This window comes from Eschscholzia californica, unplaced genomic scaffold, assembly GCF_041429995.1.
Source record: "Eschscholzia californica isolate CP2 unplaced genomic scaffold, dmEscCali1.0.p SCAF_2, whole genome shotgun sequence".
Taxonomy (NCBI): Eukaryota; Viridiplantae; Streptophyta; class Magnoliopsida; order Ranunculales; family Papaveraceae; genus Eschscholzia; species Eschscholzia californica.
Window position 1 is genome coordinate 65618930 of NW_028238309.1, and position 27803 is coordinate 65646732.

A 27803-nucleotide genomic window follows, 5' to 3' on the forward strand; every position below is an offset into this window, starting at 1 on the left:
TTGGCCCACCAATTTTTTTTTTTTTGTTGAACAATTGGCCAACCAACTTGCCCTTTGTATTCTTCTCTCTTCTCTCTTTACCTAAAAGCGTAGAACATGGATGATTCAAAAAAAATATGCCTTTCGATGTTTCAACAAAAAAAAAGAACATACGCCTTTCCATGTCTTCATATTTCTTTTCTAAGAAAAGTCTCAAACGCGTTCTAAGTCTAACAATGACAACCAAACTCATCGTATATTACAAAGAAACATACATACAAATAGATACTTCTTTTACCAACAAAAAGTAACCCAAATAGGAGAAAATTAGTACTAGTTTGACAATTTTCACACTTTCTTTTCTTTTCAAGGTTGTTCTTACAAATTTTCTCTTTCTTTTTCTCATACAATGACAGTGAAATTAAGACACGGAGACGGGTTTAAATACATCTCTCTTTGTCTAAAAACAAAATGAAAATAACCCGTACATTACAAAAAGAAATCATCATCTATGGTAGATCTGGGTTTCTGTTAGAAGTCGATGATGGGTTCCCCGATGGTTAGATTCCTTTGGACGGTCCATGGCAAGTTAAAGAGCTTTGCCGTGATGAATTTAAATATTTTATTTATGTTTATATTATGTGTCGAACTTGAAAAGAATAATGTGGCTTGCATTGCTTGTGCATACTTTCTTGCCTGTCAAAAGTAGTAATGAAGTAATTAATCAATTCTTAAATCTGTAATTTAAAAAGATTCAAAAAATTAAAAAAATGATGACAATTTTATACCTGGCTCACGATTGCCCACTGCATAGGCAAAGGAAGTTGAACGAAATCGTCGAACTTGGTTCCAATTAATATAGGAATCGCATTCTAAGCAACAAATATAAACCAATACCATTGATTAACTAATACATTGATTATTATTTTTATTACCTTAATACCTATTTATCCACCTTATTAAAAGTAAAATGAATTTCTTCTAGAAATATAAAATCACAAAGAAAAACAGAAAGGAGGTTTCAAGTACCTTATTATATTTCCTTGCTTTTTGATACCAATCAATAACACTGCAATGATAAAGATATAAATATAAAGTCACAAAAGAAAAAAATGGATGGAGATTACATGCTTACACTGTAATTACACTTTTTAATTACATGTGCACATATTCCTAGTTAATGTGAAATTTATATGTTTAAGGTACTTTAGTGATATGAAAATAATTTACTTTTGATCCGCAAAAAGTTAACTTTGATTATTTGGTGGTTTAGATAAGGAGAGCCGAACAAATTCAAAATATTTTGAATTTGATAGCTAATGGAAATTGGGAACTAGTTAGTTCGTAACATAAAATCGTCAAAAGTTACCCAAAATTTGAATTCAGATATCGCACAATTTCGAACTTAACAAATAAACTAAGACGCCAATATTCAAAATTAGTTTACAAAATATAGTTCTAATTTTTTTTCTTAATTTCTTGTACTACCCTTTATTATTAAGGAATTTCTTTTTTACTCCACAAAAAAACAATTTATCTCTAATGGAAGATGCTAATTAATTATTACAAATATCATAATTAATACTACTAAATAATGTCAAATATTAACACACCTGTTTAAAGTAGACCAATTAGTAAGATCGAACATGAATAATATCGCCGCTGCATCTTTACAAGCAATTGGGACATGATTTTGTGATTGACGGTCACCTATATTTAAGAAAAACTTTAAATTAAATTTAAATTAGCATCTTAATTTAAATTCATATATACCATTAGTAATGGAAAGAATGAAGAAAAGGGTTCATCAACATACCTCCTACATCCCAAATACTGAAAGCAATTCGAGCCCCTCCAACTGAAAATATCTTATCGACTAAATTCAACCCTGACATGTTTAAGCATTTCTTTTCTTGATCACTCCCTACATACTTTGCCTTCAAATTTTATAAACAAAATCTAAATTAAACTCAATTAAAAAAAGGAAATTTTAGCTTAATTAGTTGTTATCATTAAGCTAAATTAGTTAATACCCAAACCCAAGAAATTAGTGAGAAATATACTCCATATTACTTAGACCCAAAAACAAAGAAACCCAAAAACTAAAGATCAATAAAGACCCAATCCCCAAGAGTCAAATTAGGGTTTGGGTACCCATAATTCAAAATTAAGAAATAATTAGAATAAGTGATTACTTAATCAAAGAGATTATAAAATAATTAAGTACTTACAGCAAAAGTTGTTTTTCCAATCTGAGAATCACCTAGAAGACTAATCTTCAAGGAAACCAAATCTGAATCAGTATCATAATCATGACTAAAACGTCGACGACCCGTGCTTGTCCTCGTAATTAGGTCACCGGAAACTGACCCATTTTCATCAACAACAACCGGAAATGGTGAAGAAGAAGATCGATTTAATCGACGATATCGATGAGACTTAATACTAGTAAAAACACTGTCACAAATAAACCGAAAAAACTTCCTAAAGAAACTAAACCGTTTCAGAATTCTCCATTTATTAACTTCAATGTGAAGAAATTTCTTAGTCATCGTTTGATGGCCATGAAAATACAGAGTGGGGTTCTTGAAGAAATTTCTTGAAATTGAGGGGAAGAAGAAGAAGAAATGAGTTGGAAGCCCAAGAAAGAGATTGACAACGTTACAAGAACGACAGTTGACCGGTTTTTAGTAGTTTAAGAAAAATAACGAAATATCCAGTCTATTGCCCTCTCTGTCTCATATTCTTATCTATCTAATCTTGAAGGGTATTTTGGTCGTTTTAAAATTTCATCTCACTTATTATATGCAGAAATTTTATTTAGGTCGATGTTTCGGAGAAATAAGGAAGTTTTTCAGGGTACAAAATTTTGGGTGGAAACAAATTTTTTTTATTTCTTCCAAACTAGTTTTGGGGAATCAAAAAAAAATTTCTTCCTCCCTCTTCCCTTCACACCACCATTAACTCCGACGACCATAAACCCGAGCGACCCTCCAACACTAACTGGCCGACTCTCTCCGGCGACCATCCAACACTAACTGGCCGACTCTCTCTCTCTTTATTTTTGTATATTCCGGCGAAGGGTAGGTCCCTTCGTCCGAACCTCGTCTGGTTTTCCAGACGAGGTTGTCTAGTTCTACCAGACGAATCTGGTAGAACCAGACAGCTTCGCCTGGATCTGGAGTCCAGACGAAGGTTCCGGCGAAAGGGACCATTCCCTTCGCCGAAATTCAGAGAGAGAAATGAGAGAAGAGAGAGAAACTGAAGAGAGAGAAATTGAAGAGAGAGAGGGGAGAGATAGAAGATGATGAAGTTGCCTGCACCGCTCGTAAGATCCGGCCGACGGCTTTCTCTCTGCGACTTATAAGGTGCGTTTGTTTTGTGTTTTTTTGATTTTTCACCTTCTTCTCCGGAAATTTTTCTGCTTTCCCCAAAACGGTGACCTTTATTTAGATTGTAAACAATTCAAAGGCGGTGGTGAGACGGAGTGTGATGCTCCTCTTAAAAGTTTAAGCATCATTCTCTAATGAGGTCTTTTAAAATCGTGAAACACAGAGCGAACAATGTCCCTAGCAATTCAGAAGGTTGGTCTGCATCATCCCACTAATTTATACATTTTTATGGAGTCTTGACTCGTGCGTTTGTTCTTTTGATTTTGAATATTGACATTTATTAAACAACCAAAAAGTTGTACTAATAAAAGTATGATTCCGCACTACCACCTGAATGTTTGTGCGACATTTATTTTTATGCGAACATGGATCTAGTATAAGTCGATGTTTACTTCAAATTTGTCAAGTACACTTTTTAATTTGAGTTATTATTTATCAAGTAAACCACTTATTTCTCCATAGTTGATTACTAAAAAACTTACGCATTCTTATCTGAGTTATTATTTTATATAAAAAGAAATTTCAAGTAGATATGGATTGCAAGTATATAATCTTCCATAATCTTTATTGATTCATGCTGAAAATATAAGACCAACTCACAAACAAAATAAACTCTTTAGATCGTTTAATGTCTCCCATTAGCCTATAGGTAGTAGGTACTGTCTGTCTACCTTTGCCACAAAAAAAAAAAGGTGCTTCATCTACCAAGTGGGAGATGAAAGCTAGTTAACTTGGGTGGAAGTAACAGCATAGAAGGGTATTTCAGTCATTTCGTTGATTGGATTAAGGGATAATTTTCGGGACACGGTGGCACGGAGCACGAACATCTTGTGAGGACCGCCCACGATATTAAATTGATAAAATTTCCAAAAAGGATAGATATTAAATTGAAAAAGAGAAAAAAAATCAAATTTATTGCATTTGCATTTTAAATGAGTTTTTTTTTTTTCTGTTAACACTTGGTTACCCGACTGGTTGATAGTGTTGAGGTAAACTCTAAAAGTTTGGAGGTCTCAGGTTCGATTCGGAAGTAGAATTCATAGTTATTGGATTTGAGTTTATAAGATACAAATAAAGTAATTTGATGGGTTTTAGGTTATTGGTTTAGATGGACTTTAGTTTAGACCCAGATTTAGAATGTTTAATTTCAGGCGGTTATCGTGTTTATCACATTTTGATGATGTATTAATGATTTCGTAGAATCATAATCAACCTTCCAAAAAAAATAGAAGTTTATTTTATTTAAAAAAAAAACTTACTCCCACGAAAATGCTAGTTGAATTTACCTCCTTTTGAGAATGAAAAGTATCACACCATCTCGATAAAATCCATCAAGAGTTCAAGTCTGTATGTGTTTGCAGGACTTATTGACTATTAATTTGGGACGGAGGGAGTAGTTAATTACGTCAAAAAATAGAAAAAGCACATGATCGATTATTGATAAATAACTGCCCACATCCAAAATTCTATTTTTTATATTTGAAAAGATGTGTATGGTTAGTGGTCATCATCCTCACCAAACAGTAGTAGTAAAGTTTTATTGATCAATTAGGGTTTGGTACAGGAGATATAATAGATAATACATCCACTCTGGTGGGAAGTATGGGGTTGGGGTGTATGATAACCATTAATCATGTTCACCACATGCTAATAACACACTTTTTAGATCCGTCTAATTGTCATCCCATCTTCTTCTCCATTTGAACTGTCTATAGGATCCGGTCTTGATTTTTTGGGGTTCGAAGCGAATTAAAGAACGTGGGTGTACACTTCATTCGTGTATGTATATAGATTTATTTTGTCAAAACTCCTTACATTAATTTTTTTCATTCCATCAATCTTTCTACCTTTTAACTATGTAACTAAGTTCTCACGAGTTGGGAAGGAAAAGTGGGCAAGGCCCCAAAATTTCAAATGTGGAGCTTTCGGTAACTCAATTATCGGTCTAATTTCTTTTCCACGGTCTAGTTTGGTTAATTTTCGTCTTGAGGCGCCCCCAATTTTAAGAGTTGATGGAATCTAAAGAGAGATTTCGTTTGTTTTGGGCCACGACTGGCTCTGCCTCTAGATATTGGATCACAAATTAAAGCATTGTTTGCCTTGAAAACCGAATCAGTATTTTTCAATTCATGTATATATTTTAATTTTATGTAATTAGTTTATCGAGAAATTAAATATATATATATATATATACATATATAATTTTGTGACTCTTGGTAGTTTTGCAAGTGGTTTATGAGTATGTCTTATAGTAAGTAATCCATTTTGTGTCTCTTGGTACTTCCATCCTATCAACTCTTGAAATTATTCCTCAACAAAAAAAAACTCTTGAAATTATTAAAAATTTTAACACACAAGCTTTTTGTTATAAACACGCAAGACCAACATTTTATATTCACACATCACCTTTGTTCTCCTTTGCGCGAAATCACATTTCTCTCCCTTTAGAGAGAGTGAGTTTGACAGTGGTGGTTGGTGATTTCGACGTGGTTGTTGATTTTGATGTGGTTGTGGTCGGCGAAGCCACCCCCAAAACATTTCAACCAAATGTTGCAAAAGTAAGTAGTGAGAATGAACTTGACTTGGTCATACTAACCAAGTCAAGTATTATTTATCGGAATAACATTGAACGCTTGTGGGCTATATTTTTGGAAAGATTAACATACATTAAGGAGTGTTTGTGTCTCGAATCAGATGGTGGAAACAAACTTGGTAACCACCTCGCCTAAGAATGTTGACAATGTGGGGCTAAAATTTTCCATGTGCATATCCTCTCATGCAAGTGATGGGCCTTAACTATTAGGCCCAATCTTAAATGTTGGTTTCGACTTGGGGCCAACAGGCACCAATGAGCTCACATAGTAGGAAGAACCAAGTAAAGAAAAATTGAAGAGAGGAGAAAAGGGGGAAACATGCCTTGGGAAAGGACTAATATATTAAATGTTGTCAACAGTTGGTAGCCCAAGTGGTTCCAAGGTGTTGGCATAAACTCCAGAAATCCCTGGAGGTCTCAGGTTCGAATCCCAGAGAAGGTGGAATCTTTGGTTATTTGAATTGGGATTATTAGGGTGTAAATAATGTTGTTGGCCTTTAGGGCATGTTCTAGTTGGGCTATAGGCCCGGTCCTGTTAGTGTTTGAGTGGGCGGTTATCGAGCTTATCACATCTATGATGTATCAAGTGCCAAATGTAACGACATACGTAGATCGTAGTCGACTTCCAAAAAAAAAAATATATATTAAATGTTGATTTCTAAAAAAAAAATATACTGTATATTAAATGTTGGTAGTCAACCCCTATATTTACTACACCTTTCTTCTAACTACCACCAACCAAACCCTCATTTCTTTCTTTCTTCACACTGACAGACACATCCAATACCACCAAGCATTGTAAGACCAAAATGCAAAACTAATGAAGTCTCTGTCTCGTATCAGTTTATTATACTAGTCCCTTTAAAGAAATCTCACTTTTTGGGCTAGTTTAAACTTCCAAGATTTATGTAATTTACTTCTTTCTCTAAACACAACTTTTGTTATCATAATTTCATTTTTTTTGGGTTATTTTTCAAATGGCCCCCAACTTTGTGACCAGCTTCCTGCCTGACCCCTAGATTAGCAAAAATATCCATATGACCCCCTTTTTCCGTTATCTTAAACTGTCCGTTACTCTCACTCCTCTATCTCATTTCCTCTCTCTGCCAAGTCACCTGAAACGCCACATCATCATCTTCTCCAGCAAGGGTCGCCGGCCGGCCAAATTTCTGGTCGGGGACCTTCAAACATAAAAAAAAAATTTATTAATTTTTTTTCTCTCTCTAAAAAAAAATTTCTTTCCTTTCTCTCTCTCTAGATCTAGAGAGAGAGGAAAGAAAAAAAAATTTAGAGAGAGAGGATAGAGAAAAAAAACAATCAATTTTTTTTTTATGTTTGAAGGTCGCCGGCCGGAAATTTAGCCGGCCGGCAACCCCTGCCGGAGAAGATGATGATGTGGCGTTTTAGGTGACTTGGCAGAGAGAGGAAATGAGGTGGAGGAGTGAGAGTAACGGACAGTTAAAGATAACAGAAAAAGGAGACCATATGGGTATTTTTGCTAATCTATGAGGCTAGATAGGAAGCTGGTCACAAAATTGGGAGCCATTTGGGAAATGTGTATTGATATCCTTGATAATTTGCTTCAAGGTCTAAATTGATACGAGTGGAATTTCAAACGGTTTGTCTTTGTCTCTACTCATTTGATTAATTTTGGTTCCATTTTGTTAAGAAGATTCAAACTTCGACGAACCTGAAATTGTCAAATCAGTGGTTCCATTTTGTTAAGATTTGCCTCAAAGTCTAAATTGCTACTTGTTTAGACGATTCAAACTTAGACGAATTTTGGTTCCATTTTGTTAAATTTAGACAATTAAAAGAGGGACCATCTTAAATTCGATCTTGAGTCACATCAGTCGTGTTTATTATCTTTTCCTTCTCTTCGACACTCTTGTGGTTCAAATACTACCTGTTTTTTTTTTCTCTCTACAATTAATAACAAATACTATAATATTCCTCACTTTCACTTAGACAATAATGTCAATATAGTTTTTAATTTTTTTCTTCTCTACCACTCGATCTGAGTAAATTCATTCTTGGACAATAAATTTATAACACGAAATAAATCTATTTTTATTTTTGTTTCGCTTAAAAGAGCATAATTCTATTTTGCAGGTTTCTTTTCAAAGAAAAATAAGGTAGTTGTATACTTTGTATTGTCGATTGTAAATTCATTTTTTTCGGAGTTAGACTATCTTTTACTCTTGAACAATGCTAGAAAAGATTACAAGTCGAAGTCTATTCTAGGCCTACACGAAATCAACTGTCTCAATTTTTAAGTCAACTTTTTTCCCTCTCTTGATGAATTTTTCACTCTAGAGACTAGACGGACAGTAGATTCATGTTTATGAGTGGGATATATTTATTTTTGTAAGCTCTTCTGTCATATTTCTTTATTCTTACTCTTGAAATCTTAATAAAAATCAAAAAATAATAATAATCTAACTGGTTGTGGGTTGTCAATAACCAACTTTAGGGTTCTGTTTTTTTATCTTTATGTATCATTATTTAAGAGTATAGTATTATTTATGTGACACATAACATTCAATTCAATCTGTTGGCAGATAAAACTCATTTACTTCTCTCTTCCTCCCCATTAAAACTTCTCTTTTGTTTCTCTCTATATAAACCCTAAATTACTTCATTTCTTATAGATATATGAACTCTTCTTTCTTCCGCTTACTCTTCTTCTTGTTCTGCATTTTCTTGATCATCTTCTTGGTCTAACAAAAATGGAAGTGATTGACCTAATTATCATCTCCATAGCAATTCTTCTCACCTGCATTTGGTGGAAATATTGGTCTATAACTGGCGGTGGATCGAAGAACCTCCCACCCGGCCCACCTGGCTGGCCGCTCGTCGGAAACCTAATTCAAGTCATCCTTCAACGTCGACCATTTATGTACATTGTACGTGATCTACGTACAAAATATGGGCCAATATTTACCATGCAAATGGGCCAACGTACGTTGATCATTATCACAAGCTCGGAGCTTATCCATGAAGCCCTAGTCCAAAAAGGACCAATTTTTGCAAGTCGACCGGCCGAGTCTCCTACACGTTTACTCTTTAGCATGGATAAATGCACTATAAATTCAGCTCAATATGGGCCTCTATGGAGGACATTACGTCGAAATTTCGTTACGGAGTTGATAAACCCGGCCAGGATCCGACAATGTAGCTGGATCCGGAAATGGGCTCTTGAGAATCACATGGAGCGGCTAAAACAGGAGTTCAAGGAAACGGGTCGGGTTGAAGTTATGAGCAATTGCAGATTAACTATATGTAGTATTTTAGTTTGTATTTGTTTTGGAGCAAAAATACCCGAAACCCGAATCAAAGAAATTGAAGCTGTTTTAAAAGATGTCATGTTAATGACAACACCAAAACTCCCTGATTTTTTACCCATTTTCACACCACTTTTTAGGAAACAATTGAAACAAGCAAAAGATTTGAGGAAAAGGCAAATGGAGTGTTTGATTCCTTTAGCAAAACAGAGGATATCTTATATAGAGAGTAGTGGAGCAAATGGTGACCCGGAAATGGTGAGTCAAATCGGAGCGGCTTACATCGATTCGTTATTTGGGTTAACACCTGTGGGCCGAGGCCCGCTAGGAGTCGAAGAAATGGTGACTCTTTGTTCAGAGGTAATGAATGCTGGGACAGATACAAGTGCAACAACCCTAGAATGGGCTTTGCTACATTTGGTATTGAATCAAGAAATTCAAGAGAAATTGTATAAAGAAATTGTTGAAAGTGTTGGAAAAGAAGGTGATTTAAGTGAAGAAGATGTGGAAAAAATGGAGTATTTGGGTGCAGTAGTCAAAGAGACATTTAGAAGACACCCACCAAGTCATTTTGTATTATCACATGCAGCAACAAAGGAGACCGAATTGGGTGGATATAAAATACCAGTTGATGCAAATGTGGAGTTTTATACTGCATGGTTAACCGAAAACCCGAATGTGTGGAAAGATCCGGGTGAGTTTCGACCCGAAAGGTTTTTAGAAGGTGACGGAGTTGATGTTGATGTAACTGGTTCAAGAGGTGTGAAAATGATGCCATTTGGTGTTGGTAGAAGGATTTGTCCTGCTATGACTTTAGGAACTTTACATGTTCATCTCTTACTTGCTAAAATGGTTCAAGCTTTTAAATGGGTACCCGTTTCAGATTCTCCACCCGACCCGACTGAAACTTTTGCTTTTACTGTTGTCATGAAATACCCACTTAAGGCAGCTATCTTACCAAGGTAAAAAGGAAGCCAAGTTCTTCTCTCTGTTGAGTATTTATTTTGTATCACATGGAGCATTAAATACCATGGATCATAATATGGTTAGGGTTTGGTGGGTAGTATATTTTTGTCCTTTGGAATTGTGGTTTGGAATTGTGGGGTGTGATGAGGTGTAACTTGGGGTCACTAAAACTAGATGTGGTTTTGGGTTCTTATTTGTACTAAAAGTAACCTTTTTTGGTATAATGTTTTCATGGCAATTTTGTGTGTTTATATTAGGGTTTGGTAGAATGGTAGGTATTGGTTGTGTTTGTTGTTGTTCAATTATATATATGCATCTCACATTCTAGAGACAATTTCTACAACAATAAGAATTCAACAGACATGTCTAATTCATATCTAATTGGGTTTGCAACCAATGAACCTGTTCGGTCCTGACATCAAATTCTAGACCCGCTTAGCATGGTTCATCTCAGAAGTGGGGTTGACCTCTTTATCCACGAGGCATGGCTTCTGTCTAAGGCGGTTATTAATGTTAGCCTGTTAGGGTATCCATGTATATTCGGTTTAGAAAAGGAGAGTCAGTGAGGCGGTGAGATTAGTATTTTAGTGGTTATATAGACCGAAACCTTAAAGATATCTTGTAACCCTTCAGAAGTTGTTCTTCATTGATAGTGGCAATAATGATGCCGATGTTCGTTGTGGAGTAGGTCTCACCAACCGAACCACATAAAATTTTTTTGTTTTTTGTGTGATTGCTTGATCGATTGTTTACTTTTTCCGTTGTTCTTCTTGGTTACTTGTTCTTCGTCGCAACAGTAATGTCATATTTTCTAGGGTAAGACGATGGATAACTTATAAGACTTCCTTGTTGGGGAGGAGGAAAGAATCAATGACTTGAAAAGAATACTCCTATATCTAGCCTAAGAACAAAAACGCAAGGAGTGGAATGTTCTTATACAATGCTAGGAACCCTAAAAATGATTTACATAACTTTTTATTATGTTGAAGATACTAATGAAACTCATCACTTTACTACAAGCTACTTTCTTTACGGTAGTGAAGAAGAGGGTTGTCGATCTTGGTATTGTTTAATATCACTTGTCTTTTTCTTTAGTTTGTTCTTGATTTCGTCTTCCTTTTTATCAACGAATTCAATCAAATTCTTGAAACTAGCCGAACGACTTGGTCGTCGTGTAGTAGTTATGTGTGATCTTTCCATTTCAAGCGGCTGAACTTCATCGCCCGGAGCATACCGAAGAAATTGACAAACTACTCTTGTGAAAAATACAAGAAGAGCAAGAAAACAAGCTATACCACATATAAGGAAGAGTCCCCAGAAGCTTGTTAACGAGAGTCGATTGGAATCAACTTCTTGACTAGACTTCGTGGAACAACCTATTTGCGATAACCACTTGTCGTGAATCCTTTGTAGCTCACCGTTCTCTGAAAGTTGAAGAATCGCCGTTGATAGGTCAATAGCAAGAGGTGAATCCCTCTTGAGAGCCTGTTAACAAAACAATGTTTGTTAGGAAAGGGAGCTTACCTCTGGAGGGGTACCTCGGGTATTTAACATGTTTCGACTAATGCCAGTCACCGGATAAATCGCTATAAAAACTCATATGATAAGCTTTCTAATAGAATTGGTTGGCAGGTAGGAGTTGATACTTACAAATCCCCATCCGCTTTTCGTGAACTCCTGGCCGACAATCTTGAACTTGCAGTTGTCACCAGACAAGAAGAGCTCAATATAAGGAAGTTCATCTACAATTGCAGCAACACCGCCTCCATCCGGCCCTAGTTGAAGGGAAGTTGCATATTCTTCTCTATCTTTCAGAATTTTAATCCTCGACTCTGCTATGTTTAGTTCTTGAATCAGATAGTTTCTTGCAAATGAACCTTCTTGGATCCCAATTGGGTCATTACTCGAGATCAAGCTGTCAATCCCTTCTATACGTGACGAGAGTTGTTGAACTGTGAGGATTGAGGTCAAGCTAGCCGTATAGCTTGAATTGATAATTAATACTACGAAGAGCCAAATAAGCAGCACCAAACGTCCGAGAGTACTAACGGTGTTTTCTCCTGCATTTGGTTGAATGACATTACAATGGGCGTCAGCTCAGATATACAAGCCACTAATAGAAATCGTTGAAATAGTGTAGGCGAAAAGGCGATGTTTACTCACTGTGAGCGAAAAACATTGTCGAGAAACTAAACCTGCAACAACAAAAGGTAGGATAAATGGGCCATCAGTGGGCTACCTGGCTAATGGGCTTGCGCTTGGATGGATATTTAGCGAAGCTGGAAATACTAACCAGAAAACTGTCATGAGTTGCTGTCTTGGTGGACCACGAAACTCGGTGTTCATCCGATGTTCAAGAATCCAAACAACTGCTCCCACGAAGAGAAAGAAAGCTCCTGTGACTAACCACATTTGATACGTAAATGGCTTTAAGAAAGACCAAGCACTTGACTCTATCTGCTTTACAGGAGCAACGACAACAAGGCCCGACCCAATATAAGGCTGTGTAAAATCAACAATTCGAGTCCTATTGGTTGTAATAGTTATGTCCCCGACAGCTGCATCAAATGTCTGAAATGGGTAAAAGAGATCATTTCCGAAGCTTCACAATTAAAGAAAGATTTGATAGATAAAAGTTGAAGTACGATACTCACATTTTCAGCAACCAAATTCACTAATTCGGTGTAACTAGGGTTTCCCGAACCATTCCCAAACAGTATATATGTGTGTGGAACAGCATAAGGCAATAAGCGAACTGCAGCTTCAAATACATCTATAGTGAATCCTTTTACACCATTCGGCCCTGTTTCTTTCTCCACAAACTCCTTGTAACTAACTCTATTAGGAACCCCGATTCTTAGAGGCTTCCCATTGTTTGGAAATACCCATCCACGAGGCTGTATTAACGTTTCGCCTGGCCATATTACACTATAAAGTGTATGGCTACTTGTTGAAGTATTTCGAGGTTTTCGGTACAAGATTTCTGGAGCAACAACTGAAAGACCTGAATAATTCGACCAAAACCCAATCCTTCGTGACCCAGATCCACCAATGTTGATAATATCGTAGGCTGGTTTAACTAAATTCTTCTCAGAGTCGAACTGAATTGGCCCACTTAAGCCCGTGAAGTTTGTCGCGGTCAATTTCTGAAGTAAGCTCGGACCCTGCTCAAATACTCGTAATGCTGCTGATAAGTGTAATCTGCTTCCATTTGAGTCATGAAGCCGGGGGTCGTTAGAGAAAGAAATTCTTTCTCCATCGTTCAAGAATTTGTCGATAGCTCGAGCAACTAACCAGACGGTATCATAAGCATAAAATGCATAGGAATTCAAACTTGAACTAGCAACTTCTTTCTGTTTTAAGTTCTTCCATTTAGACATAAAACCCCTTTTGATACTGGAATCTGGAATGTGATGGCGAAATGCAATAACCCCTTGTAAGAGATTCATCGTGTCGAGGTCCACTGGCTCTGATGAATCCAAAAGGGATGGAAGCCAATCCGTCGCTATCCAAACATAACCACTACTCATCATTCCAAGATGATTTGCAACAGAGAAAACGTTTAGACCAGAATCAGGATTCACATGTACAATATAAACTCGAGATTCCATCAAATTTATATCTACCAGTAAGTCGTTTATCGCGCTTCTTGGGGACCCAGGACTAAAGGCAGCCTTATAAGAGATTTTCGATCGTTTCTTCGCTAATGCATCGCCTAAAGCCGATACACCACTTCTTCCATAGTCATCATCTACATAGATGGCAATCACCTCTCTCCATCCATAGTAATCAACTAAGTCGGCAATAGCTTGCATTTGAAAGTAATCACTTTGTGTTGTTCGAAGGAAATAAGGATATTGTAATGCAGAAAGAGTAGGGTCGGTTGCTGCAAACGATATAAGTGGCACATGAAGTTCATTAACAACATTTGAAATTACATGAGCTATTCCGGATGACTGTGGACCCATAACTGCGACCACATCTTTCTCCATCAGTTGTAAAGCTGTACGAGGAAGTCGGATATAAATATCGTGCATTTTTATGAATAATATTATAAGTATTTCAGTGTTTTATCTTCTACGTTCGTATGTCTCTCACAGACGAAACGGAAGGACTAGAACCGTAGGAATTGATTAGAACTCCACAGTGGGAGCGAAGAATGAGATATCAAGTCACTCAATCAATTCAAAATTCTTAGTAACATGCCTACATGAAGTGCTCAAATTCTTATTTTTACGCTTTATCTTCACTCTATACGAAATACTCGAGCTTCTAGTAGTGCATTTACGATATGCTACAATTTTAATACAATCTAGTTCGTCCAATTTACTCGGATTCAAATTTAGAAGTCTAACTTATAACCATCACAATGACATAAAAGTGTTATAAAACATCGAATGCAATGGTATAAACGATTAACTAACTCGTAGAATAACAAGAACCAAAGCAAGAAACTGTGAACTCGAGAACAAACATATCATAGAGTACTTACCTTCGATCGTTCCAATAAATTCACTGCAAACTGTATCGTGCATGATAATATTCATTTTCGTCCCGACAAGAATGGTTTTATCAGAATTCACATCATCGATTGCAGCTAAAATTGCAGGTTTTGCTACTTTCCCGATTGTCGAATTGTAAGTAAACAAAGCACCCACATTCACAAAACTCGGTTTCGATGATGGTATAGAACTGGCATTTGTATTCTGACCTTCGATTTTTAATGAAGCAAATAAGCAGAAGAATACCAACAGAAACAGTCTTATCAAGTACAGACTTATCAACCGAGTCATTGGTTCGAGCTTCATAATTGGGGATATCGATTCTCTCTTTGATTCTGAAACTCACACCAAAGATCAAGGGAATCAGGTACCAATTTTCACTCTAAACTACCCTAATCTTTAACTTGAAATAATCAAAATCATCTCTGAATATCAAAATTCGAACTACCCACTTCGAGAAACTATAAGATCATGAAAACTAGAGCATTAAAACTTCATAAAAGATATTGAGTAACCAAGAACTAAGTATTTCCCCTACCCAAATAAGAAAATGACTGAAAGAACTAAAAAAAATTAGAATATTGTGAGCATGAATTGAAGAATAAAGCTTGACTTTTAATGTTGTTCAATTATTAGATAATCAGATTCTCTTAATGATAATGAGCCATGAACTTAGAAAAGATGATAAAAAGAGGAAACAGAATATTTAAGTACAGAGCATTTTGACAACCCATTTTTTTAGATAGTATAAGACATTAACAGCCCATATGCTGTTTCATTAAGAGTACCAACATGGAATAATTATCTACATAAATCAATAACTTTAAGATGATTATCTACATAATTAAATATAAAATACACAACAAAAACATAAACTAGAAGTATAACCTTCATTAGATTCTTGGGTAGTTTGATTTAGGTGAAAACCTCAATCACCCCTTCTTCAACTTCCACTTCAACTGCATAGATAGATAGAGGAGAGAGAGAGAGAGAGAGAGCAGTCTTGTTGTATGGGTAAAGAATCAAACTTTCATTCTCTTATTTTTTTTCCTTCCAGAAAAAAATGCAACTTTGCAAGAAACATGTGTTAACATTGGATGTGATTTTGACTAGAAAAAAATGGAGGGTCAAAATTTAACCACAACAATTAATATCTTCAATTGTCATAGTATAGGAATGGGGTCTCACTCTCAAGGTCTTCCCACCTGTAACATGTGGGACTAAAATATGCTGATTGAGATGGGGGTATCTTGTCAACAACAATAGTATTGTCCCCATCACATATCCTGGCCCAATTAGCTGAGCATCATTACAGGGTCCTGATCTTGTCTAAACATTAATATTGTCCGACTGAATATGTACTAGGTCATGATCTACGGAGGAAATTTTAACTAAGTACGTGTCTGGTCATGATTTAGAGAGTTGTTAGAAGGCCATAAATTTAGAGGTGCGTGTCTGGTCATGATTTAGAGGTACGTGTTTGGTCATGAACTCATGATTTAGAGAGTTTCTCTCTAAATCATGACTCCATAGTTGAATAGATAAACCTAATCAAAATATACTAGTCAGATTGATAAACCCGAGGGATTTCTTTCATCAAAAACCCAAATTTAATATATTTGATCGAGTAGTTAATTATAGGGGACTTTTTGTTGTTGTTGTTAGAAGGCCATAAATTTAAGTATGGGACAAAACCAAATATCATCAAGTTGCAACTTTTCTTTGTATTAATATACTCGTATTCCACAAATTGGAAATTATTCCACAATAAAAGATTCCTTTGTCCTTTAGTTTACATCTGACATGGGCCAAAGAAAAATCTCACTTTGATTGATTGGGACTAATATCAATATTGTTTGAATCTGATTTCTTAATGGGATTCAAAATCAACCAAATCCCGCATTCAACCAGCCAGACAAAAACAAATAATCTAATACGTAACTCAAGTCAATCCAAATTCCGAGTCAGATTTATATCCGACCTAGGAAAAACAAACACTACCTATCTAGTACGACTTTGTTATAATATATCTATTACTTGTTACTAATTCTTAATTGAGTTGTTTATACTGTAAAAAAACGTTCAGTTTTTCCATTTTACCGATTATGGCAAATCGTTTCACCCATATTTTTGGAGTTTTGGTTACGGCATATCAATTGTATTTTGGTTAGAAACTTAGATAGTAGACTTTGTTTCCTTTTTTCGTTGTCAAAGGTTCATACAAAGTCCACATACTCAAACAAGCACAAAGTAGATCTCTTTGTTTTACCGTCTTATGGCACGAAGGTCCTCAGAATGCAAACTTGTATCGGAAAGGGTCAAAATCATAGTCACTCAGAGTCCATAACACTCCCTAGACCATAAGAACCATTGTCTTCCACAAAGGTTCTCCTACAATGTTAGGATAGGGGATTCATCAAGTTGACAAGAAACTAAATTGAATTGACTATTTGGCATCAATAGTATGTACACCTTAATAAAGCTAAACTGTAATATGTATATATTCATTCAAATGTTCAATCGATGACATTTTGTATGAACGAAGAGAAGAAAAAGCTAAACATCTTATACATGAAACCACATTTTGGTTATCTCGTGACAGGAGGAGTTGTGGTCGGTTTAAACATTTTCTTGATAGCTTCTTCCTTTTCGTCTATGAAGTCGAAAAAGCTATAAATCGCTTTAGAGAAGCCATTGCTTTCAGGCAAAGTTGTTGCCGAAAGATGCTTGTGCTTCCTTTTGTATTGAACATATTGGCGGATCGCCCGTAGAATAAACACTAGTAAGGCAGAGAAAGTGAAGATTGCACATAACATAAATAGACCCCAAAAACTTACTAGATGAAGTTGGCTTGATTCCAAAGGTCGTCCTCTTTCTGTTATGCAACCCATTTTGCAGAACCATTTTTCGTTTATCTCTTGGAGATCTCCGTTCTCTGAAAGTGTTAGGATTGCTGTCGACATGTCCATAGCTAGAGGAGATCCTTTCTTGAAAGCCTGAAAAGAACAAGAATTCATAAGTACCTCCAAATTGATAGCTAAAATGAGACCCAGTTTAAGAATAAAAGTTTTGATCAACATTAAGGTGATGATTTTTTTTAATTGTCTGAATCTGATTTGGTCCGACTAGGTTAAATGTTCCAAATCAGCCTGAGTTAGCCAGCCACACGAGTCAGGTGTACATGACATTAGTCCCAGAAATCCAGAACAAAAACAAACATTTTGAAACCATACTTGAGTCAAGTCAGGTGGTTTTGTCAGAACTGAAATCTATCTTGAGGTCTAAATTGTGTAAAGTCTGGTTTCAAAATGTTTGTTTCTGTTTGACTCTGATGACTGACTCATCTGCATGACTGATTTGGGGTCCATTTGGATCAGACTATTCACATTTAGACTAGTCATATTCAGACAATGAGAAAAGAACAACCACCATCTAACCCTAGTTGGACATTTCATCATTAAAACTTTCAACAGTTTTAGATGGGATTCTACTTACAAATCCCCATCCGCTCTTGGTGAACATGTGCCCGGCAATACCGAATTCATTGTGATCTGAAAGAAACTCCTCTACATACGGAAGCTCCTCTACTATAGCAGCTACTCCTCCGTTACTCGGCCCACGCCTTAATGCTCTAGCATACTCATCTGTATTGTTGAGAGAAACTAACCTTGATGGAAATACGTCTAAACTCTCAGTAAGATAACTACGAACAAAAGAACCTTGTGGATACCCAATTGGCTGATTACTTGAAATCAAACTATCAATTCCAGTTATTGGTGATGACAATTGCTGAACTGTAAGTATTGAAGTCAAGCTTGCTGTATAGCTTGATGTGATCACCATTAACAAGAAAAGCCATACCATCATCACCATTCTTCCAAGTGAACTCACAGTATCTTCTTCTGTGATTAGTCAATGTTAAGCGAGAAAATCATCAAGATTGTTAGTCTATATTTCGACAATAAGAACATATATAATAGAACTAGATAGTTTTAAGTCTATGGAATATAAAGGTTGATGTTTCTCTTACGGTTTGTCTTAAATAATGTTGAAAAGCTAAACCTGCAACATGAAATGGTGGAACATTATATATAGTGATATATAGCTCGAAAAGAATTGAGGGGACTAAATGAGAGAGGTCTTACAAGAAAATGGTTATGATTTGTCGCCTAGGTGAACCACGGAAGTCGTCATTAATCCGATGTTCAAGAATCCAAATAACCACGCCTATTAAGACAAAGAAGCCGGCAGTTGTTAACCACATTTCCATAGTAAATGGCTTAAGGTATACCCAGGCACTTGACTTTGTATTTTTTATCGGAATCACTATGACAAGACCATTAGCAGCATAAGGCTGAGTGAAATCGGCGAGTTTCGTCCTGTTTGTGACTATTGTGATGTCCCCAATAGCAGCATCAAACTCCTAATAAGCAAAATTCGAGCAAATGGAAAGGTTTTAGAACTCAGTAAAACCGGCTACGAAGAAAATGTAGGGGAAACACCCATAAAACATGTTATTTTCTAGGCTTAGACCAACTCAGAAAAGATAACATGTGTACCAGCTCTGTCATATAGGTGTGAGAATCAGTTCCCGTTGCCCACCCATCGGCTTTGCGCCAGGCTCGCGAAGATAGTGAAATAGCTAATTGTAAGTTCAATACTCTCAGGCCGAGTAAACCTTACCTCAAACCGTAAGACATTGAGAACTTCTACATTTCTAGGTGGTTCATTGGCTAAGTTCGTTATAGTGGGTGTCAACTCTCTTTGGGCTTTATATAAATTAAGTAGAGTAAGATTGAATGGCTGCATTTTTCCGTTGTTTAGTTCAACCGAAATGGCTTTCACTACTTGTCCAAAGAAAGATTGTCTAACATTTTTATCCAAACCCTAAGAAGATGATACGTGCCTACCATATGGCAATCTAACATTAGATTGTCCTTTTCAATTCCTACAAGAGCATATTTTATACTTACATCATCTGCAACCCTTTGAAGAAGCTCATCATAATCGGGAGTTGCTCGCCCATCGCCAAAAGTGTGGAATTTGTATGGAACGTCATAAGGGACTAGTTTTAATGCCGCATTAAACACATCAATACAGTAGCCCTTCATTTCATGAGTATCAGGATCTTCTGTTACAAATTCCTTGAAACTAACCTTGTTAGGAACTCCGATTCTCAATGGCTTTTCATTGCTAGCGATAACCCACCCTCGTGGTTTGTCTGTCTTCCCACCTGGCCATGTCACCTTATTCAACTTTTGATACAAACGAGAGGCTCTCTGCTGTTTCTCGTTCAATTTTTCAGGGGGTATAATTGAGAAACCTGAACTACGAGACCAATAACCAATCGTGCGGGCTAATCCTTGATCAATATTAATCACATCATATGCACCATTAATGAGATTTCGTTCTGAATCGAATGCAACTTGACCTGTTAAACCAGTGAAGTTTGTTTCAAGTAATTTCTTAACCAGAATACTACCACCATCAAATACTTTGAGTTTTTGTAGTTGCAGTGTTGATTCCTTCCTATCATTTAACCTTTTAGCGAGAGAAAATGTGATACTCCCGTGTTCCTTCAATAAGTTATCGATAGCATGAGCAATCACCCAAACTGTATCATAAGCATAAAGTCCGTAAACATTTAATCTAGTGGGTTTAATTCCTCTTTTACGGAAGTCTCTCCACCGTGAAAAAAACGCCTTCTTCTCGCTAGACCTTGGCGTATGAGGACGAAGTGCTAAAACCCCTTTCAGATTTTGAAGTGATTTGACATTAATGGTTGATAATGAATCTAAGTTAGATGAAAGCCAATCTGTTGCTAGCCAGACATAATCGCTCGTCATCATTCCAAGGCGTTCTGCTATTGAGAATATATTAAGACCAGAGTCAGGATTGACATGAACAACATAAACCCGAACTCCAATCAACTTCGATTTATTCAACAAACCACTTATAACGGTGTCGTTAGCCCCGACAGGAAGAGCTAATTTATGAGATTCTTTTGCTGTTCTTTTTGCAAGTTCAGTATCCAATGAGGATATCCCATTTCGTCCATGATCGTCATCTATAAATACAGCAATGACTTCATGCCATTCATAGTAGTCGGTCAAATCGGAAAGTGCATTCATTTGATAAGAATCACTAAGGGTTGTCCTGAAAAAGAAAGGGAACTGGAGAGAGGAAAGAGTTGGATCGGTTGCTGCAAATGATATAAGAGGTACTTGAAGTCCATTGGCAATGAAAGATATTGTATGAGCTATTGAAGAAGACTGTGGTCCAATTACAGCCACTACATCTTTCTCGAGTAGCTGAAAGGCTGCAGATATAATTCAAGATGAAAGCACAATCATGACTTGTGTTAAAGAACACTGAAATATATAGAAGAAATTGGGTATCTTCATCATAATTGCATCTTAAAGCTTGAATTCATATTCCATAATCATCTAAGATTCTAAGTCACCCTCTTCTCCTCAAGGTACTCATGAAAAAGCAGTTTTTGCAGTTATGGAAGTAGGAAAAGATATAAAAAATAAAAACAAACAAGTGAGGTCAACATTGGCAATCACGACATCTCTATTTGTTCGAAAAGAAGTTCAAGTTGTTTATAACATAGGTTAACCCCACTTATCATCTATATAATTCATTATCTCCCAAAATTTTCAAAAGGAAAAAAAAACTATAATCTAGTCCATGAAAATAAACTTCTGTTTGATATTCTGTGAATTTTTGTAAGTATTCATATAAAGTAAAGCTTAGTAACTACGAAAACACAAACCAAGTTGCAGTTAGTTTGGATGTGCTCGGCAAAAATTAGCATCCATAGTTCAAGACATGTTTAAAGCAACAAATCTTGTTAAGTTTGTAGGCATCCAACTAAAAACCAATTGGCAATGAGTGGAGAGGCTCTAGATGCTACATTCAGAGTTAGGAGACATTCCTTTGTCAACGCGAGACTATTCTAGCATTCTTTGAGCCTAACATGTGTCTTTTTGTTGGGTGACGTGGAGCACGTGTGACCGTTGGATCTATCATATGTGGGGCTAGCTCTGTTGAATCAGTGCGGTCTCCAACCCCTCCCATAGCCGACGTGGGACTAACAATCTATCCCTTCACACATTGGGATTTGAAAGACTATCTCCCCCCTCCTCAACGAGACCTGAAAGACTACGGCAAACTTGGACTCTGATACCATTTGTGGGTGTGGGATTGGGCCTTTTTTGCCCCCCAAATAGTCTCAAGCCTCTCTCACCCATATACCATTTGTGCCGTTGTGCGTGTGGGATTAGGTCTTTTTTGCCCCCCCAAATAGTCTCAAGCCTCTATCCCCCAAAAGCAAGCTTAATAGGTGAGGCCTTCCCTCACTCTAGTAAACTGACCACCACCACCTTCCCACACTATAGGACAAATCCAACCGTAAGCATAAACAAGGATGTCAATACTTGGAACAGTTCATACAAACCAAGGGGGGCCAATAATGATTTCTTATTCAACCTAAAAAGATTTAAAATTTTCTAATAGTGGACCACAAAATTGAAAATTTAGATCAAATGATACCTGACATGGACCCCAGGAAGACACTGCAATTTGTGTCCTGCATAATGAAATTCAAATTGGTCCCATTAAGAATGTTGGGATCTGCATTAACATCAGCTGCTGCAGCTTCAATGGCTACCTTTGCAGTTCTACCAATAACAGAGTTAAAGGTAAAGACAACACCCACATTGATAACTTTAGGGTTTCCACAGTAAACAACAAACCCATTAAGCTGAATCCAAATCAAAATGAAAAATGATACAAATAACCCATTTCTCATTGTTGGAACTTCAATTAGCTTGAACAAGAAAGCAACTTATTTGTTCAACCCATGAACCAAACTGAAGAAATGTATTTGATAATCAAGATGAAATATGATGAAGATGATTAAAACTATTAAAATGGATCAAATAACACTAAATAAGTAAATGGGTAGCTCACAAAATTAAAGTTGATAATCATGAAACTCACAAAAGGAAAATTGATTAATTAATGAGTTCTTCTATGCTTTAATATTGAGATTAAGAGAGAGAGAGAAAAAGGTAGAGAGGAAAAAGAAGGAAAGCTAAAGAGAGATATGGGTCATGGGTGTGATAGAAATATGGTGGAGCCTATGAGAAGACTCCATTTTCAAGAGACAGAATCCGAATTTCTTCTGTTTAGTGGTGGGTGTAGAGAGATAGAGAACTTTACTAGTAACAGTTCATACACATTCTTGCTTTCTTTCTTTTTTTCTTTCTTTTCATTAGTACAGATTGTCACCATGAATCATGTGATTACATATATATCCTCCACAATTGATCTCCCCATGACACAATATGTAAATTTGATGTCACATCAATTTATGAGCAAGTCTCAAATAATGAAGAGGGGAAGGTTATTCGGTCTGTAAACTGTGACAATCACGTGGTACTTGAACAATATTTCAAACTTTACGTAGACACTTAAGCAAATAACAAACTACAACGAGGGTCACGTATCAAGTGAAAAAGGAATTGTCACCATTGAAACTCCATGAAAATCGACATAAAAAAATAATAAAATATTATACTCTTGTTATTTTTTGTTTCTGCATACAACTTTCAAAGACGTATTATTGTAAGGTAAGTACCATTTGTTGGTCCTATCTTCGTAAATCTCCTTTAGAAACATCAATAAATTAATAATGATGGTGAAAACCTAACATAGTACAATTTACCAAACATTATTTGAAAGAGGAAATGAATTCCAATGAGAGGTTCTAAAGATGTCAGCATAATTGTCGTAGGTGTCCCATTTACACACAAGGCTTTTTATTTAAAAGCCCAAAAAATTGGGTCAAATACCAAATTAGGCCCACCATAGATTAATAATTCATACAAACCCCATTTTTTTGAAAATAAACCAATATCAAACCCAATTTCGGATCCCTAGGTGCATTTTCCCATCTCTAGAAACCCATTACTTTAGATAATCCCTATTCTACCCTTTATATATATAACCCAAATTTCCCTCATTATTTCCCTTTTAAGTCAGAGAATTTCTTTCCTTCTCAAAAAAATTTCTTTCCTTCCATTATATTCTTCCATCTTTTCTAGAAACACAAATACCTTCCCTCTCCCCACCGAAGCTGTTGTCCGGTTTGGCGAAATCTTAGTCGGAGTTGTTGTTCGGTTTGGGAAAGGTTTTGGACATCTTCTTCAATACACCTATTATCATGATCAACAACTTTGTTATCATCTTTATCATATTTTGATCATCTTCTTCTCCCTTAATCTTTAACTCATCTGCAACAACAACCAAGGTATGATCTTCTTCATCTTCTTCTTTAATCTTTTGTTGCAACAAATGTATTATTCATCATCCATCTTATTTATCTCTTTTCAAACTAGATTCTTCGAACTTTGATATAATCATTTTAGATCTATTTTTGACATATGTTTGTTCTTTAAACTTTGATATGTTTTTAGATATGTTCTTCCAACTTTGATATAAAAATTTTCAAAGAAAACAAAAGTACAACTTTAGATCTGTTTTTTAGTTTCTCTCTCTAGAAATTACGTTTTTAGCATATTTTGATATTTAACAAACAAATTTACTGATTTGTTAAGCATTTTAATATATGTCTTTAGAATGATTCTAATACAACGAGCAAACTTAAAAATGTTTTATTAATTTTTATAAATGTTACCACCAAAACTCAGATTTTTTTCACTTACGGAAATTGATTAGTGTTTTAATCATCTTAATTTTGATATAGAAACGATGTTGGTTCAGCGAGCAAACTCAAAAATGCTTTATTTATTTCGTCAATTTTATTGACATTTTTTATTTTCTTCAAACATAACATCCGTTTTTTGGAAGAATTGCGTTCTAGGAACATTCACGTGTTTGTTTTACGCACTTATACGTTTGTTTTGAACACAAGTGGTTATGTTTTGAGCACACATGTAAATGCTCAACGTAACCATTAAACACTATCTTTCTCTTTCTTTTTTTATGTTTGCAACTTATCTTCAAAGATAACAAATACTATATATTTTGCATTTTATTTAATAATTTCTGGACATATTCCAGTTTGTTCTAAAAGTTTTTGACATTTTATTGCGCTACTATTCTCTGTTCATTCAATACTTTTTTATATGAGAAACCATATATGATTGTTCTGAGACCAACTACTATACTTTATAGCATTTCCGATACTAGCCTGGACAAGCATGCATATGTTTATTGCATTTTTTTTGCTATTTTGTGCATATTATTATTTGTTATCGAAACCACATTCTTTTTTGTTACTGATTGTTAACCACTTGCAGTCTCATTTAGAAAGGAAGTAGATAAAACAACTGATGATTCACGCGACGGGAACAAAAAATTTGTATCGGAATCTTGAAGTCCCAATTTAACTCACATAGGTCAAATATGTTCAGGACGAGTGAAAGCTTTTGAACCAATATCCAGATTTGTTTGTAAATTTTTAGCTTGGTCTCGATGATGATTTTTTGTATGGAGACATTTTAGCTTTTGTAACTGGCACAAAAGATTTTGTTATAAATACTTCAATTTATGTTGTTTATTTAACTCATTTATGGTTTCAACACTACCGTACTTGCTCAAAACATTAAATGAAATGCGACGCGAAAAACAGGTTAGTAGAAAAATTCTTGAAAATTCTTGAAAAGTTGAGCTTCAAATAACTACATCTAAAATTTAAATCATTATCTATCTAAAACCTAACTAGATGAAAAGTGGATCTAACATATGAACATAAATGGTGAAGAGGATTATGGTTTGAAGAACAAAATTTGAAAAGAGAAAAATAGATAAGAAGATCTTCATTAATGGAGCAACATAATTTCAAAGTTCTAAGCAACATAATCTTTTAGCTTTAACAAGGTGAAAACCCATTACACAGTTTCTTGTTCTAATAAACCAAAAAAGTACAAACTTAGATCTACTTTTCGTTTTCTCTCTTTAGAAATTACGTTTTAGCATATGTTGATGTTTAACAGACAAATTGTCAGGTGTTTTAAGCATTTTAGAATATGTTGTTTGTTAAGGGGTTTTGTTTCAATCATTTAGGGGTTTGTTGATGAGTTTTGGGTGTTTTACTTGGTAAAAAAGGTATTGTTATTCGTTAAGTATTTGGTGGATTTTGGAGACATTTACATTTATGTTGAAGACATTTAGGATTCTGTTTCAAACATTTTGGGTATTGTTGGTAATTTTTGGGTGTTTTACTTGGTAAAAAATCTTTTGTTCTTCGTTAAGCATTTTGAGAGTTTTTGGAGACATTTACAGTTATGTTGAAGACATATGGGGTTTTGTTTTAAACATTTTGGGTTCTGTTTCAAACATTTATGGATTTGTTGACAACATTTTGAGTTCTGTTTCAGACATTCAGGGAAATGTTGATGATTTTTAAGTGTAAACTTGGTAAAAAGCTTTTGTCTTCGTTTAGCATTTCGGGTGGTTTTGAAAACATTTACAGTTATGTTAAAGACATTTTGGGTTATGTTTCAAATATTTACGATTTTGTTGTAGTTATTTTGGGTTTTGTCCCAGACATTCATGGGTTTGTTGATGAATTTTGGGTGTTTTACTGAGTAAATAAGTCTTTGTTCTTAGTTTAGCATTTTGGGGGGTTTTTGGAAACATTTTAAAATATGGTGAAGACATTTTCGGTTATGTTTCAGACATTCAGGGGAATGTTGATGATTGTTTAGGGTTTTACTTGGTAAAAAAAACTTTTGTTATTCGTTTAACATTTTGGGGGTTTTTAGAAACATTTAAAGTTATGTTGAAAACATGTGGGGTTCTGATTTAAACATTTGCGATTTTGGTCCGGACATTTTGAAGAATGTCAACTACAATGTTGGACATGTTCATAGAATTTTATGATTAAGATAACAAAAAATTTGTTCTTCAAAATATATGAGATGCAGAGACAATAAACAGTTTGTCTCAGGAATTAAACAAAATATGAAGAAACAATCAATAATGTTATGAACATTCTTCAGGTGCATTTTTACATTGTTTGACACTCTTTTGGATGAATAAGAAATTTACAAAATAAGAGTTAGCCATGTAAGGATCCATTCACTAAACAACATGAGTTAGAATGTTTGGAACAATATATAAAATTCATAGACAAAAAGAAGAAAATCTAAGACAAATAAGCAACATATGCAAACTAACTAATTCATGTTGGAGACATACGGAAGAATGACAACTACAATTGGGCGCGACACGATTCAAAAACTAGCTTTTCTTATCATTATTTTGAGAAGTAGCAGGTGCTCTATCAGGTTCCATAGATGAAAATTCTGCAAGCGGAATGAACAAATGATTATATGCAGTAGGAATATAGGAAAATGTTCGAGACATTAAAGCGAATGTTATCAGCATTTCTAAAAATGTTTAAAAGTAGTGGAAAATGTCAAAGGCATACTCATTCAGAATGAATCCCGAATATGAAGAGCAAAAATATACATTAAACAATTGATAAATATGTTTCTAACAAAAGAGAAGGTGTTCACATTATTGAAGAAGTGTCGGTATTTTGAACAACAAAGAATGCTTAACGAAGAACAATAGTTTTTTTACCAAGTAAAACAACAAAAAATCATCAACAAACCCCTGAATGTTTGAAACAAAATCCAAAATGTCTTCAACATAACTTTAAATTTTTCCCAAAACCCCTAAATTGCTTAACGAAGAACAAAAGTTTTTTTTACCAAGTAAAACACTAAAAAATCAACAACAAAACCCTAAATGTTTGAAACAGAATCTTAAATGTCTTCAACATAATTGTAAATGTCTCCAAAAACTCCCAAAATTCTTAACGAAGAACAATAAATTTTTTACCAAGTAGAACCCCCAAAAATCATCAACAGACCCCTAAATGTTTGAAACAAAACCCAAAATGTCTTCAACATAACTTTAAATTTTTCCCAAAACCCCCAAAATGCTTAACGGAGAACAAAAGTTTTTTTTACCAAGTACAACTACCCAAAATCAACAGACAAAACCCTAAATGTTTGAAACAGAATCCGAAATGTCTTCAACATAA

At 35.3% G+C, this 27803-nt stretch overlaps 4 protein-coding genes and 1 long non-coding RNA gene across 6 annotated transcripts; 2 read left to right on the plus strand and 3 right to left on the minus strand.

Annotated features, from left to right (window-relative positions):
• Positions 1 to 316: 316 nt before the first annotated feature.
• Positions 317 to 2705, minus strand: LOC147560432 (septum-promoting GTP-binding protein 1-like). The gene is made up of 6 exons (XM_086662592.1): positions 2211 to 2705; positions 1796 to 1916; positions 1593 to 1689; positions 1009 to 1048; positions 768 to 851; positions 317 to 675 (listed from the first exon to the last, which is right to left on the minus strand). Exons 1-6 carry the CDS (start codon positions 2529 to 2531, stop codon positions 511 to 513), a joined length of 828 nt encoding a protein of 275 aa, XP_086518718.1. The 5' UTR covers positions 2532 to 2705; the 3' UTR covers positions 317 to 510.
• Positions 2706 to 8239: 5534 nt separating this feature from the next.
• On the plus strand, positions 8240 to 10452 carry CYP77B1 (cytochrome P450, family 77, subfamily B, polypeptide 1). The gene has a single exon (XM_086662596.1). It carries the CDS (start codon positions 8694 to 8696, stop codon positions 10212 to 10214), a length of 1521 nt encoding a protein of 506 aa, XP_086518722.1. The 5' UTR covers positions 8240 to 8693; the 3' UTR covers positions 10215 to 10452.
• A 611-nt stretch (positions 10453 to 11063) lies between these two features.
• On the minus strand, positions 11064 to 17358 carry LOC147560434 (glutamate receptor 3.4-like). Of its 2 annotated transcripts, none has more exons than XM_086662594.1 (7): positions 15605 to 17358; positions 14707 to 15051; positions 12869 to 14217; positions 12508 to 12785; positions 12378 to 12409; positions 11865 to 12274; positions 11064 to 11699 (listed from the first exon to the last, which is right to left on the minus strand). In XM_086662594.1, the coding sequence occupies exons 2-7, from the start codon at positions 15020 to 15022 to the stop codon at positions 11244 to 11246; spliced, it is 2841 nt and encodes a 946-aa protein (XP_086518720.1). In that variant the 5' UTR covers positions 15023 to 15051; positions 15605 to 17358; the 3' UTR covers positions 11064 to 11243. The 2 variants fall into 2 exon arrangements, with proteins under 2 accessions (XP_086518720.1, XP_086518719.1); XM_086662593.1 differs by having other exon boundaries at positions 15644 to 15861.
• Positions 17194 to 23342, minus strand: LOC147560435 (glutamate receptor 3.7-like). Its single transcript, XM_086662595.1, has 6 exons — positions 22274 to 23342; positions 19690 to 21035; positions 18862 to 19139; positions 18747 to 18778; positions 18212 to 18618; positions 17194 to 17712 (listed from the first exon to the last, which is right to left on the minus strand). The coding sequence occupies exons 1-6, from the start codon at positions 22530 to 22532 to the stop codon at positions 17305 to 17307; spliced, it is 2730 nt and encodes a 909-aa protein (XP_086518721.1). The 5' UTR covers positions 22533 to 23342; the 3' UTR covers positions 17194 to 17304.
• A 611-nt stretch (positions 23343 to 23953) lies between these two features.
• LOC147560436 (uncharacterized) lies at positions 23954 to 25312 on the plus strand. The gene is made up of 2 exons (XR_015234804.1): positions 23954 to 24035; positions 25048 to 25312. It is a non-coding gene; the product is annotated as an uncharacterized LOC147560436 (long non-coding RNA).
• Positions 25313 to 27803: the final 2491 nt, after the last annotated feature.